Genomic DNA, 15,133 nt, shown 5'->3' on the forward strand with positions numbered 1-15,133 from the left:
AGTTAATGTCCCCGTTAATCACGTCTTCACCGCTCAAGTGTGAGTTGGGAGTCATATCATCTCGATCACTCTGATTATGAGCTTCTTAGGATGTGATTTTCACCAAGTAATAATAATTGTAACGGTCTCTTTCACGGCAGGATAATTTTGTGAAGTCAGCACAGTGTTCGAGGAAGCTCAGTAGATTTTTAGGATGAGAGTGAGCTCTTAATTGAAGCAAGAAGCTGCTGAGATGGAGTTTGCAATTTTACCAAAGTGAAAATGAGCATTATAATATAAAGAAAGAAGAGGGAGTAAGTCTTTTCTGGACCAGAAAGAAGAATCCCTAAAGAATTTGTGTTATCTATATATTAGGAATCTGAATGCCAGTCACTGCAATTAACATGCAACATAAAAAGTGCATCTGACAACATTGTTATTATCAAGTTCGGGTTATTATTATTAAACTATAAATAAATCCAAAAACTATATAGAAAATAAAATAAAAGGTGTTCCTAGAATTAAAATCATTCCCAGTTCCTGCGGTGTAAACACGGCAAAAAACGGGTACTTCCGGCATTAGTTCTAGGAACTGTGAAAAGGTTAAAAAAACTTAAACTAAAAGTAAATCAGAAAATATATTCAAAATTCAAATATTAACAAAACCTATAATAGTATATCAAAAATACTAAAAAAACTGTTATCATTTGGGAAATAAATCCTTTCTAACTCATGCATTTTTAATATATTTTGTATGAAAATCTAGTTGCATTTTGAGTTAAGAAATCACAGTTGATATTGCTTTGTTTCTTCATCATCAACTTGATGTGATGCACTGCATTATGGGACACACTATTTCTTGCTTGAATATGACAAAGCAGTAGGTCATCCAGGTACTCTTTGCATACAGAAGATACTGTGCACAGTACATGCTGCAAAAGTAGTAGTGTAAAACTGGAGTAACCATTGTGTGTAATGTTAAATGTCACTGTCATCACCTTAGTTTATACTTGCCTATAACGTCTATGAAAAGAAATGAATTGCTTTAGTTTGAGTGTCACTTGGTCACCTGGAAGCCTTAAATGATGTATAGGGTTATCTGCTTCACCCAGGCAAACACCTGATTCCTGTACAGAGACACGGAAGTGAATCTGAAGTGACATTTGTCATGTTGCTGTGTTCGGGTCTGGCCTGAACTGCAGTCTGTCCCTACTGATGTGAGTTTGGGAAGGGAGGCGGGGTGTGTCAGGAAAAAGCCTTTGGTTGAGGAAAACCATTCTGATCTTCAGCGTCAGTGCCTGTTATTTCTCGTACCCAAGAAGTCAATGGACAGCTATGTCAATGTTGCCGTATATCACTGTTGGATAGGGAGTCCAGCACAACAAGCTGTTGAAAAAACAAAAAAAACTTCCAGTTTAAATACATTTTAAGTGACATACCTCTCTGTTATGCATATATATATATATATATATATATATACAGTTTATTTCAAATGCTGTACATACAAAATTTATTTGAAAAACATTTTTCCTGTTTTATCATATATACAGAATTATAAATATAAATGTATACAATGTTCATTTTCTTAGCAAAAACATCTTCAGGTTATACAGTTATATTTAACTACTTTGTAAATTCACTTTTGCTGGAAAAATTATAAAATAATACTTTTCTCAAAGTATATAATAACTCATTCTAGCTGAAAAAAAACGTGAAATTTTGATAAAGCTTTATCTTTTAGTAGCTCGACAATGTTACCATGGTGACATATTAACATCAGCTGAATTCATAGCAACAGTGTTCAATAATAACAGTAATTCAAATGTTAAGGTTTACATGATGTTTTTTAAGGCATATGATCTGCATCTGAGATGCTGTTCTGTCGACTGGGCTGAAACAACACACTGGTTACTATCCTTACTTTTGAGCCCTGGTCTTCCTCAGCACAGATAAGCTGCTTTAATGTGTTTTCTCCATCACAGCGGTGTGTAGCACAGCTGTGCGTGTAGCAGCTGTTAGTTAAGCATGATTAGCATGATTTGCATAATGGCGTTTTTCAGTTCACAGGAGTCAGCGTGTGCTCGTTAGTGTGTTTTGATATGTGGTATTGCTTGCCAACAACTGGAAAGCTTCCATCTCCAGGTCTCTCTGGAGAATCAAGTGTTTGTTTGATATTGGAGCACTCCATCAGGGAATACTTTCATTGTCACACCAAATCATCCAATTATTTACAGGTTCAACAAAATGACACATGGATCCTTGATTTCAACATGCACATCTGTATTTTTATTTTTATAAATGGGCTTTGTGATTTTTTTTTCCTGAATTTTCTTCTTTGCTCAGCTGTTTTGGTTCAGCCCTAATCAAAAAGCAATTTGTTTTCTGCCATTCGACGTTCCACGGGAACCTGCACATCTTCACAACATTAATTTCACGTTTGATGTCTTTGTGCTTTACTGTGTATCCCAGCAGACACTGATTGGTCCAAGAAGGGGTAATAAAGAAAGGATTGATTGGCAGTTGAATTGGATGGTACATTTACAGGCATTTACCAGAGAATAAATTACATTGTGCTTCACTCTTCCAAAATCTAGAGTCAGAACTACAATATAGTTGTACTATTTTGAGTGTTTTGTTTTTAATGCGAGTGTTACATACATACATACATGTTATACATTTGTTTTATGAGATTTGTAAGACATTTTCCATAGAATTTACAACAAAAATAACTTTTTAAAATACGCTGCCATTCAAAAGTTTGGGGTCTGTAAGATTTTTTTTTCCAATGTTTTTGAAAGAACTTAGTAACAGTAAACATGAAATTCTGTAAGCACCACTATCGTCAAATACGATTGACAATTAGCATACAGTTTGGATTGGCGGTATGGTTCTGTTCTGGACAAGCCTAGCATGGATAAGAGCAGGAGAGCAGCGAAAACCCCTTTTCTTAATCGGTATTAATGTCCTAGGTAAAATTTCTCAACGAACATCCTTAAAACATGACATACAACATGATATTCATTGTATCAATACAGTAAATGTATTTTGTTTTAAGGATGTTAAAAGTTATTTCTTCTGGAAAACAAGCTAACCTTGCAGCGGGACCAAATTGTTGTGTCTTTGAGTCATGGCCTTTTCACACACCTAGTTTGAGAATATCCATTGAATCTGGCCCAGAGAGTCATCCTTGGACATTGTGTGGATGAAAACTTCAGTTGCCATAGAGATTGCACATCCGCCTTCTCAAATTCACAAGGACTGTGACCAGTCAGTGTGGGAAGAAGACTTATAGGTTTCTAAATCAGTAAAATGGCACTATACATCATTTCCATCTTGTATTAATCAAGCTCTATGCATCATTTCATTGGCATCTTGCACGTCACAGGCTTTCATTGATCTCCCATTATCACATTTTACCAAATCATGAACCAATATCAGCCAGCCCCGATGAATCGATGTGCTTACTGAGGCATGATGGTTATGAATCGTTTGTTACTTGGCAACTGGAACCCACACACACAGGTCAAAATACAAGTGCTTAAAGCGAGCCGGTTCCCAGATGGCTCCGCTCATCTGTGGAGGGTTGTGTGACAGTGGTGTGGGTTTCACTTTGATACTGTACGTGCAGATACACAATATGATTAAACCAGGCCCTTGGGTTTGTTCGGCCTAATACACTCTGTGTTGTATTGTGTCACAGCTCCTGACGTGCCGAAGCTGGCATCGGCTTTCCAACACGGTCACACGTGTGTGTATTCTGGATCTAAGCCACTTTTTTTTAAAGGGTAACTCTCGCCAAAATTGAACCTAGGCTCTTTTTGTTAATCTACCCGAGTCAAACTTTCGTGTAAAAGCATAATTAGGATGGAAACGCCACTTTTAAGATTGACCATATTTTCGTTTTAGGTCCAAATGCCTGTTGAATGGGAGTGCATGGGGCACTTCTATGATAGCGCTATTTTTAAAACACTAAGAAGGCTCGACACAACATGAAACTGTGCTCGAAGTATCACCAGGGGCTCTACACATGAACTCCAGCATTGACTACATTGTGTACACAAAGTTTACTAAAAAGAGAGGTTTTGTACGACTCACTTTATCAGTTAGTGTTTCCGGTGGCTGGAATTTTGTCAGTCAAAAGTAATCGATCTCCGAATGCAACGTAATGAACTGACTCCATGTGAGGAAATGTCATGAACTTGTCATTTCAATGAAAAGCATGATAACTTAGATTTAAAAAAATATCCGTGAATTTATATGGAAACAAGCTTTTGGAGCTTTCCATCTTTACTCTCCTCATGTTACGTTGCATTCGGAGATCGACTACTCTGTACGATGCACTTGTGTCCGTGAGCACATGCACAAAGTTTGGTGACCCTGCTGTTTGATCGTAAGCAGAGCTGACATAGACAAAGCCTCTCGCTCCACTTGAAGAGTTCTGCATCGTCCAGGGTTGCGTACGGGTGACAAAATTGCTGGCTGAGTTTGAATAAGTGTGGCATGTGAGCTTCCCACTGCCACTTTTTCATTTTTGAATTTAGTCAAGAGCCTGGAATAGTTGTTGCACACAGAGATGGACAGTTTAGTGGTCCACTGGGTGGTCTACTGATGGAGATGCACCGGTCTACCGCCACTTGCACATCTTTGTTCTTAATTTTAATGCAGATATACTAAGGATAAGCGTCAAGGTCCAAAATTAACATTCGCCAAGCTGCAAGTAATTGGCTGAATAGGAAGAACTCGCCAGTTGGCCGGTAACTTTAATAGGATATGCAACATTACCTGGTTAAGTCAAATTGTAAGAAAGGTCTGAGAATTAAAGTGATATTTCACCCAAAAATGTCAATTCTGTCATTGTTTAGAATGTTTACTCACCTTCATGTTGTTCCAAACCAGTATGCATTTTTTTTTTTCTTCAATGTTCTTCCAAATTAAAATATTTCGAAGAACATTGGGAACCAATTTCCATTGTATGGACAAAAAAATATTTCTAAAAGTATCTTCTTTTATGCTCCACCAAAGAAAGTAAGTCATACAGTTTGGAGTGACATGAGGGTAAGTAAATTATGACAGAATTTCCTTTCTGGGATAACTACCCCTTCAAATCAAAGGCATTGAAATGGTTTTCTAAGCAAAATATCTGCTTTTTCAACCAGCTTTTTCCTCAATGTGAAATTCATTAAGCTTTTTTGATAAGCTTACATTTAAAGTAAGCTTACATTTATATCTTATATATATATATATATATATATATATATATATATATAATTTTATTTTTTGCTGGGGTTAGGCCATGCAATGAAAGTCAATGATGTCTAATGTTTTTGGACCCCATTGGCTTTCGCTGTATCAGCAAATCATCCTTCAGAATATATGTTTGTGTTCTACATATTTGGAACAACATGAGAGTAAATGATGACAGATTTTTCAATTTGGGGTGAACTTTCTCTCCATATGGTGATACACAATTCCTGGCATTAAGCCAGCAAAACAGAAATATGTGGAACAGTATGTTTTTGTGACAGTTTTACTGTAAAGCCAGACTGATTTATGATGCTCTAAGTGACAAAACTACCTGGCTTTCATACATACGTGATTAAAAATCTGCTACATTTCATGACATAAATATATATATATATATATTTGTATAAAAAAAAATACATTTTCAAGCAAAATACATTTTCATGGTGGGTTAGAACTATTTATGGCTGGTAATTTTTCTCAGTTCACAAATTGTTGGCAGGTCTGGCAGAAAGTAGGTCTTCAGTGGATAAACTTCAGCGTGCACCATCAGCATGTGCTTTATCCAGTCCTGTGCCCACTCACAATTACCACTAAATTTCCTTGCTCTGGCAATATTATTTTCCAGCATCCTATGTCGTTCCTGTCCACATTGATTTTCCATAACACAGCTAATTGGTTTCTGCTGTGCGCTTCCTGTCTTTACCACATCAGATTCTGCTGGTACTGACATAATTGGACCACTAAACCACGTTTTCAAAAGTTTCGAGATGCATGAAATTTTCCCCACATTTTAAAGGGTTAAGAGGGCTGTCATGGTATTAGTTCGGTGTACATATTCCCCAGTGTGCATCTGTTGTCTGACAGGAAGGCAGGCAGGTGAACTATAATGATTTAGCAGCTGCACTGTAATGTGCTCCATCCTCCCCTGGCTTTGATACACATTCAGACAGATCAAGTTGCATAATGAATATTTTACACATGCCTGCACTGCATGCATGTATGAAAGATCCTGCCATGCACAGGGCGAAATAGTTAGTGCTCTTTTATTCTCTTTTTAATTGTCGACAGCTTGAAGTCAGAGTGGACACCTAATAACACATGAGCCGCTATGGTAGCATCAGCTGCAAGCTGTGCAAATAAACCTCCTGGTGTTGCTTTCAATCTTCCGTCTTATTCGCTATCTTTTATTTTTTTTATTTTTTTTTTGAGGTCGATTGACAGTGACCACTGACTATTAGTAGCTTCTTTAGTATTTTTGCTATACATTTTTTCAAAATACATTATTAAGCCTTGAGCTAAACCATCCATCTCCAGTATGATTCACAATTTGCTGGTATTTGAAACTCAGCAAAAAAACAAACAAAGGTACAATATTGTATATTTAACATCTTATTATGAAGCAATAAACTACTCATCCTATGAAGCATTGTAAAATTATATAATGATTAAAAAATCAACAGTACAGTATGAAACAACTGACTATAATTAAAGTAATTCAGAAGTATAAAATACCTTATATTGGAAGTTTATTGTGTATTAGAAGTTTTTTTTTGTAAAATATACACAGTGACTTGATTACATAATTTACATTGCTTTATGGCAACGGCTGCTCACTTCTGAGATCTTTTGCTATTATTTTAATTTCATAGACTTCTCTGATTGAGTGATCTCTCTTCAGGAATTGTAATTCTTCACTGAAAGTGCTGAAATTAAACGTTGTTGTTGAAATCACATTGACTTGATTTTACCAAAGCATATGTCATCGCTTAACATCATCGGATTCTTGAAAGCAGTATACACTAGCCTTCGAAAGTTTGGGATCATTAAGGATTTTTTTTTTTTTTTATTGAAAGTGAAAAAAAAGAAAAAAATCATTGTTACGAAAAAAATATTATGTTCTTTCTATTCATCGAAGAAAAAAAGTATTATTATAAAGTATATATATTTCTGTTTTTACGGTATTTTTGATTAAATAAATGCAGAGTTGTTGAGCAGAAGAGATTCTTAATGTAGTGTACGTTATCGGTAAACGTGTGAAGAAAAATGAATGGGATTTTTACTTCGAAAGTAAAACATCTGTTGCCAAGCATTTGCAGCTTAGCCACGTGCAATTAAAATAGTGCAAAAATAAGAAATATAAATTAAAATAATGTTGAAAGTACAGCAAATATTAGTACAAATAGGGCTGCAGCTGCACAATATATCGAAATGATCGAAATATTGCAAATGTATGTTATCGTGATATGCATATCGCAACAGCTTGCAATAACTGGGGTCATGAACAAAAGACAAAGAGAAAATCACTCGCTGCTCTCGGCTGAATAACTTTTGTAGCTTTAATAAGAATCAGTATATATTTCATTCATACAGTGAAAACTAAGCTGTGTTTTATTTCTGTTGTTAAATAAACCTAATGTAGAATAACCTGAACCCCAGAACCCCGAGGTTTATACTGATGTTTAAATAACACTTCTTATGTTTCAGTAAAACACTGCTGTTCACTTTCAGAAGTTGTAGGGATGTTTTCTTGTCACAAAAAGAACGTGAAACTTGTAGGTTATCTAATTTTAAAGATAAGTGAAGTTTATTTTACACACTTTAAGCATTATCGTATCGCATATCGAATATCGCATTATTTAACGAGTTATCGCATATCGCATTTTTCTTCAATATCGTGCATAAAGTATAAATATGAACAAAAAATGATCAGTGTACAGCAAACCTGTTTCTGTACTCTCTCTTTCAGCTCCCCGTTTGCTCCTCCCACCCTCTCGTACTCGTTCACTCATGCTCTGCCTCTTTGTGTCTTGTGCTCTGAATGCACTTGTAAGTTTAATCTCCACTGAGGAGGAGGAGGAGGAGGAGCACAGATGCATGTTAGGTATCTCAGTAGCTAACAGATACAGTGCTCACAGGGGGAGGCATGAGAAGACATCGTATCCATTGATGCATCAATTTGTTGCTTTATGTTTGAAGTCTGTTTGGCCATTTTTTTTTGTGTGTGTGCTACCACTGCCAAGTGATCTGAAGCACTGAGCTGAGATTACAAAGAAACCAGCTAGTGTGTTTGGATATGCGCTGTCTTTGATCAGGGCTGAAACAAGGATTTGAATGCAAAGAAAAAACGTTGAAGGAATTAAAGACTAGGACTGTGGACATTGTACTCTGTTAAAGCCTCTTACGTGAGACTATATGTGACATGGAAGCCGTGCAGGTGGTCTTGAGCAGAAGCCCGTTTGATAATCGAGCTGTGAAGTTCTTGTGCCGGTCGGGGAAGCAATGAAAAAGGATTCGCGGCATCGCTGAAGACGGCTTCATCAAGTCTAGTTGAGCAAGTCAGGCTTCAGTTTGATCAGCCCTCATGTTATTCGCCTCTTAGTGAGGTTTCTGAGTCAAACACATTGCACAAACCAGTAGGACTGAGAAACTTTTAAGATCTGGATCTGGCTGACTTCTCTTTGTTTTTTGGAGACTCCACTCTTTCACTGAATTTTCTCTGTGATAACCGTGCATCCTCTGAGACGGGATGCAGGTGTCATTTGTTTGCACGGACCACCGGTCCATGAGCCGCAGCACGGATGACAGGCTCAATCGACAAAATGCTAACAGTCCGAGCACTGGTACCCGAAGCAAGTTCAAAGCCGTGGCCATGGTGGCCAGAAGCCTAGGGCAGCTGTCCGTCCAAAGCGTGCCCTCTTCAAGTGACCAGAGCATGAGAACTGGCATGAAATATAGGTAGGAAAACTAACATAATGAAAGAGTTTGTGTTGTGACTGTGAATCCTGTTGGATAATATCCAAGAATGAAATTTGCAGAAAATGTTAAATGATACATTTTGGTCAATATAATATTGCGTAATGATACAATTAAATCGTTTTTATGTAAAAATATAATTTGTACACATTGGAGTTAAAAGAAAAACATAATTTTGTCATCATTGAATGCTAAATGGTCCTATCAGGTTTAATAGCGTTATAATTGGCATATGCTGGTGCCTGTATATATATTTCAACAAAGTGCTTTGATTGCATATAATGAAATCAGCCCTGTCAATTTAACTATTACTCTTCAAATCATTCTGCAAATGCAGCTTTAACTGTTGGAGGATAATGGCTACTGTTTTTCTCAGTCATTTTAACCCAATTGAGCCTCTGGTAAAATAGATTCATATCCCTGCATTGCTGCTATCCGCTTTTCCATGAAATCCCCAGAGCTTTTTGTCCTCATAGATTGACTGCACAACTGCTGACACATGTGTTTTATAATCATTCTCTTAGGTGTTCATGATATATAATAATATTATATAATTTCATTATATAATTTGATGCCGGTTTTGTATTTCCTTTATTTCCAAGAGTTCCAATTCTTCTGTGTTTCATTAAAATGCAAAGCAAATTGAAATTAAACATTTTCTACATTCATTAGCAACAAACCTGCAAGTATTTGTTCATTTACATAATGACTGCTACAAAAACTGCCAGATTGCTTTCAGCTGTCATGTTCGTTTGCACACACACACACAGAAAAATATCCTGATAACAGCTCTTAATGGAAGCATGTGATCTTTCCCTTGAAATCAGGATTGCAAAAGCGATTTTGTCGTCAGAGGCTCCAATTTATGTCAGGTTTAATACTCGCTCCTGTAGAGCGAGAGAGTTAGCTAGACCTTATTAAGTTCATTTATTCATTTATGCATTCATTCTGAGTTACTTCATGCACTGTCACTGTCTTGACGCCTTGTCTTCCCATTTTAAAGAGATCCTCATTTACAGTGTTGTCACAAATTTTCTATGCAACACATTAAAAAGAAAAAAAAAGAAAGCTCTTTGCACAGCTCTTTCTGTTCAACAGTAATGGCCACATCTTTCAAGCTCCAAAAAAGTAAATAAACACCATAAATAGATGAATAATCTTATAGAAGTAGTACATAGGACTTGTGTGCTGTATTGTAAGGGTTCTGAACTTTTTTTTTTTTTTTTTTTTAACATTGAAATTCAAGTCGTCATTCATTGATCGTCCTCTGATAGTTATTATTCTCTCTATATATGCATGTGGTTACCATAAACTAAAATGCCTACGTACAGCATACTGGTTTAGAAGTGCAAGTAAATATAAGACAATTTAACTTTTTGGGTGACCTATGCCTTTAAGAGAGAGGTAACATTCTTTCTATGGTTTTAAATTCTCCAAGGCAAGCAGTATTTGATTCCAGCGCCTTCTGTTGTCTTGAGATTGAGATTGTAGAGCGATTTCCCCCCGGTGCCAATAGTCAAAGATCCTTCCGGCTCTTAGAAGCCCCCCATATTGACTGCGAGGTCAGCATCTGATCTTCTGCCAGAGGATGTGTGTCTGTGCATCGCTTTGAGCTGATCTTCTCTAATGAAGCTCGGGGCGTCCGAATCGAGCCCTGCCAGACGCCACTGTCAACGTGTTCTGTGTGAGTACATGTATATGCGATGAAAGACTGTGAGCAGTTTCTTAGAGTTTCTTTGAGTGTTTGTTTGTGTGTGTTTGAGAACTGTGCCCAAATACCCAGAGGAAGAAACAGCCCGGGACACACTGCTCTCTTGTCATGTTGAGTTTCAATGATGTGCCATATTAAGTCCCTAGAGCTGTTGGTAGCAGAAGTGGGCCATTGCACTCAGGGTTCAAGAATCTGAAACTTCAGCACCGGAAGTTACATCACCGGCCACTTTTAATGCGATATAATGAACATGCTGTGAAGAGAAAACAAGCTGCTTGCTACGAGAACTACAGGTGAAGAATGTTCATGCCACATTCCTGGGAAAATAAATTCAGTATAATTAGCTTTTAACTCTGTACTCTCAAAGGGATAAAAGTACTTCCAGTCCTGTTTTCCGGGATTCACTCTGGCAGACCGGCACCTTTGTCTCACCTGATGTAATTTTCTTTAGTCAGTTTCAATCACAATCTCATTCTGCCCAGATGAATCGAAGCAGACAAGGCCATTGTAAAGAGAGAAGAGTGGAGGGGGAGGGTTTCAATTAACCAGCACCTTTCCCAGTCCAGATCAGTATTACTCTGGTCTCTCTCCACCGTTAGATAAAAGAATTGTACCGGTGGGTGTAGAATTGGGAATGATGCCATATCGTAGATTGAAGTAGCTTATCCTCACTCTATGTGGAGATGCTTCAGTTTAGCTGTGTGGACAGTTTAAATGGCTCCGGTCAGGATATGATTAATGATTTATGTAAAACGCTCTTATGATTTTGTTGGAGGAGATCCTATTACACTAGGTGCTGCAAAATGAGCTTGTTTAGATCAGTGGTTCTCAACCGGGGGGGTCAGGGACCACTAGGGGGAATCAGAGATCCTCGGGGTGGGATATATTAACTTGAAATTAAATATATTAATATAATTCATTAATTTTATTATTAATACGATACATTTAAAAAAATTAACAAAGCACCAACACTCTTGTACATATTCTGTGATATGCCGTTTCTCATCGGGCTGTGTGAAATACAGACTGAACGGCGACTGAAAACACCCAAACACTTCACATTTCTCAGTTGGATAAAGAAAACCAGTGTTGCTAATAAAGTTTTGATGGATTGTAATGAAGGTAAAGACGATTACAGTGACATACAGGAGTCGTACATTAGGCATGCGCGAGTCCATTATTATTGATGCACAAATAAACCGTGTTGATCGCTATAACATCGTATTTCTGTTCAATATATTCATATATATGTTCAATATATTCGCAGTTCAATATATTCGTGCACTTGTCAAAATGTATGTAATTGCGAGTGTTTTACAATGGATGCTCGCCGAAGAAGTGTGATCATTGTTTTTTTTTTTCATGATATTTGAATAGAACATTTACAAAGCATTTTTTTAACATTATAAAAAAATGACTGTCACTTGATTTAATGCAACTTGATTTCAACACAATTTAATGCATCCTTGCTGAATAAAGTATTCATTGAATAAAAAAACTAAATAAAGTCTTACAGACCCCAAATTTTTAACTAAACAATATAGTTATGATCCCATAGAAGGTCATACAAAGAAAAGTAATCATTCAGTCTTCTGTATAATTTTTAAGTTAATTTAAATGTACTTTTAATGTAATAGTTTCCCTGGAAACATTCACTGTCTAAAGTGTTTATTAGATGACGCACCAGACACACTTAAATAGCATGTGTGAAGCATAATTGGAAGTTCTGAGATGAAAAAGTGTTGAGATATATAAGATGGCGCAGTAAGTGTTAAAGTGTTCAGGCGTTAAAGAGTAGGCGTGTTGAGAGATTTTATTGCACTTCTGTATCACTATAACTGATACTACCTTCAGTTCAGACTCACTCCCACATTAAATAATGCCTGATGAATGTTTGTGAGGAACAAACCGCAGCCTTTGCTTCTACAAAGCCACACAATACCACTATAAATGCTATAAACGTCTCACATGTGCATTTCTATTTAAGGCTGGAGGAGTGTGTGTGTGTGTGTAATCCTTCACTCTGATAACAGACTTTTCTTCTCATGCCTCTGAACTAGGGATGGATGGCTGTGTGTTCTGCTCTCTGTGCGGTGCTGATAGCTTTTAATTAAGGCCTGCATGTTTGCGCTTTAAAAACGTGTGGATTCTCACTGGCAGCCGAATGTCTTCGCGTTCTAGGAATAGATTTATTAATCCCGGCAGGGCTCTACCAGAAATAAATGCTTTTGCTCATCTCCCTGCTAATTTGTGTTGTGGTGGACTACATGTTTTTGCCTTAGAAAAGGTTTGAACCCTTTAGTTGTTTACTTTTTTGTTGAGGAATACTCCTGTTCAGAGAATACAGTCTGAATAAATCTGAAAATGTGCTAAGAGAGGAAATATCCTTTCATTCAATAACGGATCACATTTACAGTCGTGTATTAACTTTTTAAATGCACGTTTCTGGTGTTATTGAACACAATACATAAGTGCACATATTTCTTAAAGAAAATGTTTGTTTTCATAATCTTTCATCAAATCATTGCTGAAATGATTTCGGTTTTAGCTGACGTCGGTTTCAGCCAGTGGGTTCCAGCAGTGTTGCCTACTTGTTATTAATAGATTTGTAGATTAGATTAGTAATCTAATACTTACAGAAGTAAAATGGGCTGCAAACAGTTTCATGTATAGGCTTTGTTGGCCATTTAGCATGTAAGAAACTGCTGAGATTAACTGTTAAAAATTATACGGTTAGACTGAATGACAATATTTCGTTTATGACCTTAATGGGTGTTATTTGAGGCCTCCATAAAGTGTGTTGTTCTTTAAATTGAACGTAATAAACTGAATACAAGCATGTGTCTCTTAAAAGTTATGTTCTTTATTTCAATATTTTGTTCTAAAAGCTCATTTCAGATAGTAGATCTGAGTATTAAATACTATATACTTTATATACTACTAAATACCATATGCGATACATATAAACATACAAAAAAAATACTAAATGCAGCCTTTGTGAGAGAGACTTCTCAAAAATAAAACAAAAAATCTTACTGACCGCAATCTTTGGAATAGTGTACATTATCGATACATACACGCATAAATAAATGAATCACATCAGTGAGAGCTGTAAGTGAGTGGCATGGCAGCAACAAACAAAGGCCTTTTTTATACATGGGTGTGTCCAACCTATTTACCCTGAAGAGGCAGGAATTGTGTGGAAGTTTGTGAATGATGGGCGTTCCAGTTCTGCGGATCTCCAGAGCTTTCTGTGTAATTGTGCACATGCAGATTCTGTGTGGGCCACTTCATAATCCTGATAATGGTAACGTGAACTCGTATTCACAAAGTGTGTGTGGAGGCTGTGGAAAAAGGGGTGGTGTTGGTGGAGAAGAGGGAAAGATGTGGGATTTGAGATGGACTAGAGCTGAAGCCGTTCTCAGGTAGAGCTACTGCTTTTAGATCAGGGTGTAGGAGGCTTGCTCACAGTCTGAATTGCTCTTACATAAACACAAATTTCATAGAGCAAATCCGCATGAGGCAACCATCAGAGTATTGTGCACGGATGAAAGAATGGTGTGCATATAATTCAACACATTCCCCACTGTAGATTCCTTCAAATTTCCATGACCTTTTAGCCTTCTCCTCGCCATCTCATACAGTAACAGCAAGGCTTGTGCACTACTTCAAATAATGCTCTCATTTTCTTTTGAGGACCAGTTGGGCTACCATTTGGTGTGAAATGCATTCGCCTTAAAGGAATAGTTCACCTAAAAATTTAAATTGTCATAATTTATTCACCCTTTGGCATAAAAAAAGTTGGCAATATGACTTGTGCACTATATTTCAAGTGTTTTGAAGCCATACAAATGTCTTTATTTTAAACATGGCACATCAATACATTTTGCACCAAGGATTTCATGTCAATGACAATTGGAACCAATAGGATTTCTGCCATTTAGAAAGTCATGAGGGTGAGTAAATTATGACAGAATTAAAAATGTTAGACTTATAGGGCTGTGCAATTAATTGGATTTCGATGGTACTGTGCAATTAATTGGATTGGATTTCGCAATTAATTGGAGCTCCCAACGATCACCAAAATAGTACAATCGAATACATTTTTTTATTTTGCCATGTTCTGTTTTGCAAGAACACTCTTATTTTGTCTTGTGTTCTGAATGACACGTGCACATCCGCCCCTCCCGAAGCCATAAACTCTCTCAGCTTGAATGTTTAAACTGATAAGACTTAAAAAGAAGTGAAATTGATTAACTTTAGTTACGATGCAATGCTGGCCCGATTGTGCAAGTGACAATTCCGTCATGTCCCGACTCCTAAACGCGAGAGTGTAGTTTCGACGCTTGCCTTGTCCAACCCATTTTGAGAGACCGAGAGAGAGAAGACTCACGCGGTTTGTGAAATTGCGTCTTTGAGAAAGATTTAAAATGATTGATTTGATTT

The 15,133-nt window shown here is 37.0% G+C and overlaps 1 protein-coding gene across 9 annotated transcripts in view; it reads left to right on the forward strand.

Moving 5' to 3' along the window:
* The window catches only part of kcnab2a (potassium voltage-gated channel subfamily A regulatory beta subunit 2a), a gene marked incomplete at its 5' end in the record, with an annotated part of 98,990 nt that overhangs the window by 54,812 nt on the left and 29,045 nt on the right, over window positions 1-15,133 (forward strand). The window contains one exon of one of the 9 annotated variants that reach the window (XM_084396242.1): window positions 8,033-8,958. The exons of the other annotated variants lie outside the window; for them this stretch is intronic. Coding sequence (XP_084252368.1) covers window positions 8,750-8,958 — 209 coding nt within the window. Of the gene's footprint in view, window positions 1-8,032; window positions 8,959-15,133 lie in introns of those variants that run through there. 9 annotated transcript variants of the gene reach the window in all.

This window comes from Rutilus rutilus (genome assembly GCF_951802725.1).
Source record: "Rutilus rutilus genome assembly, chromosome: 22".
NCBI lineage: Eukaryota > Metazoa > Chordata > Actinopteri > Cypriniformes > Leuciscidae > Rutilus > Rutilus rutilus.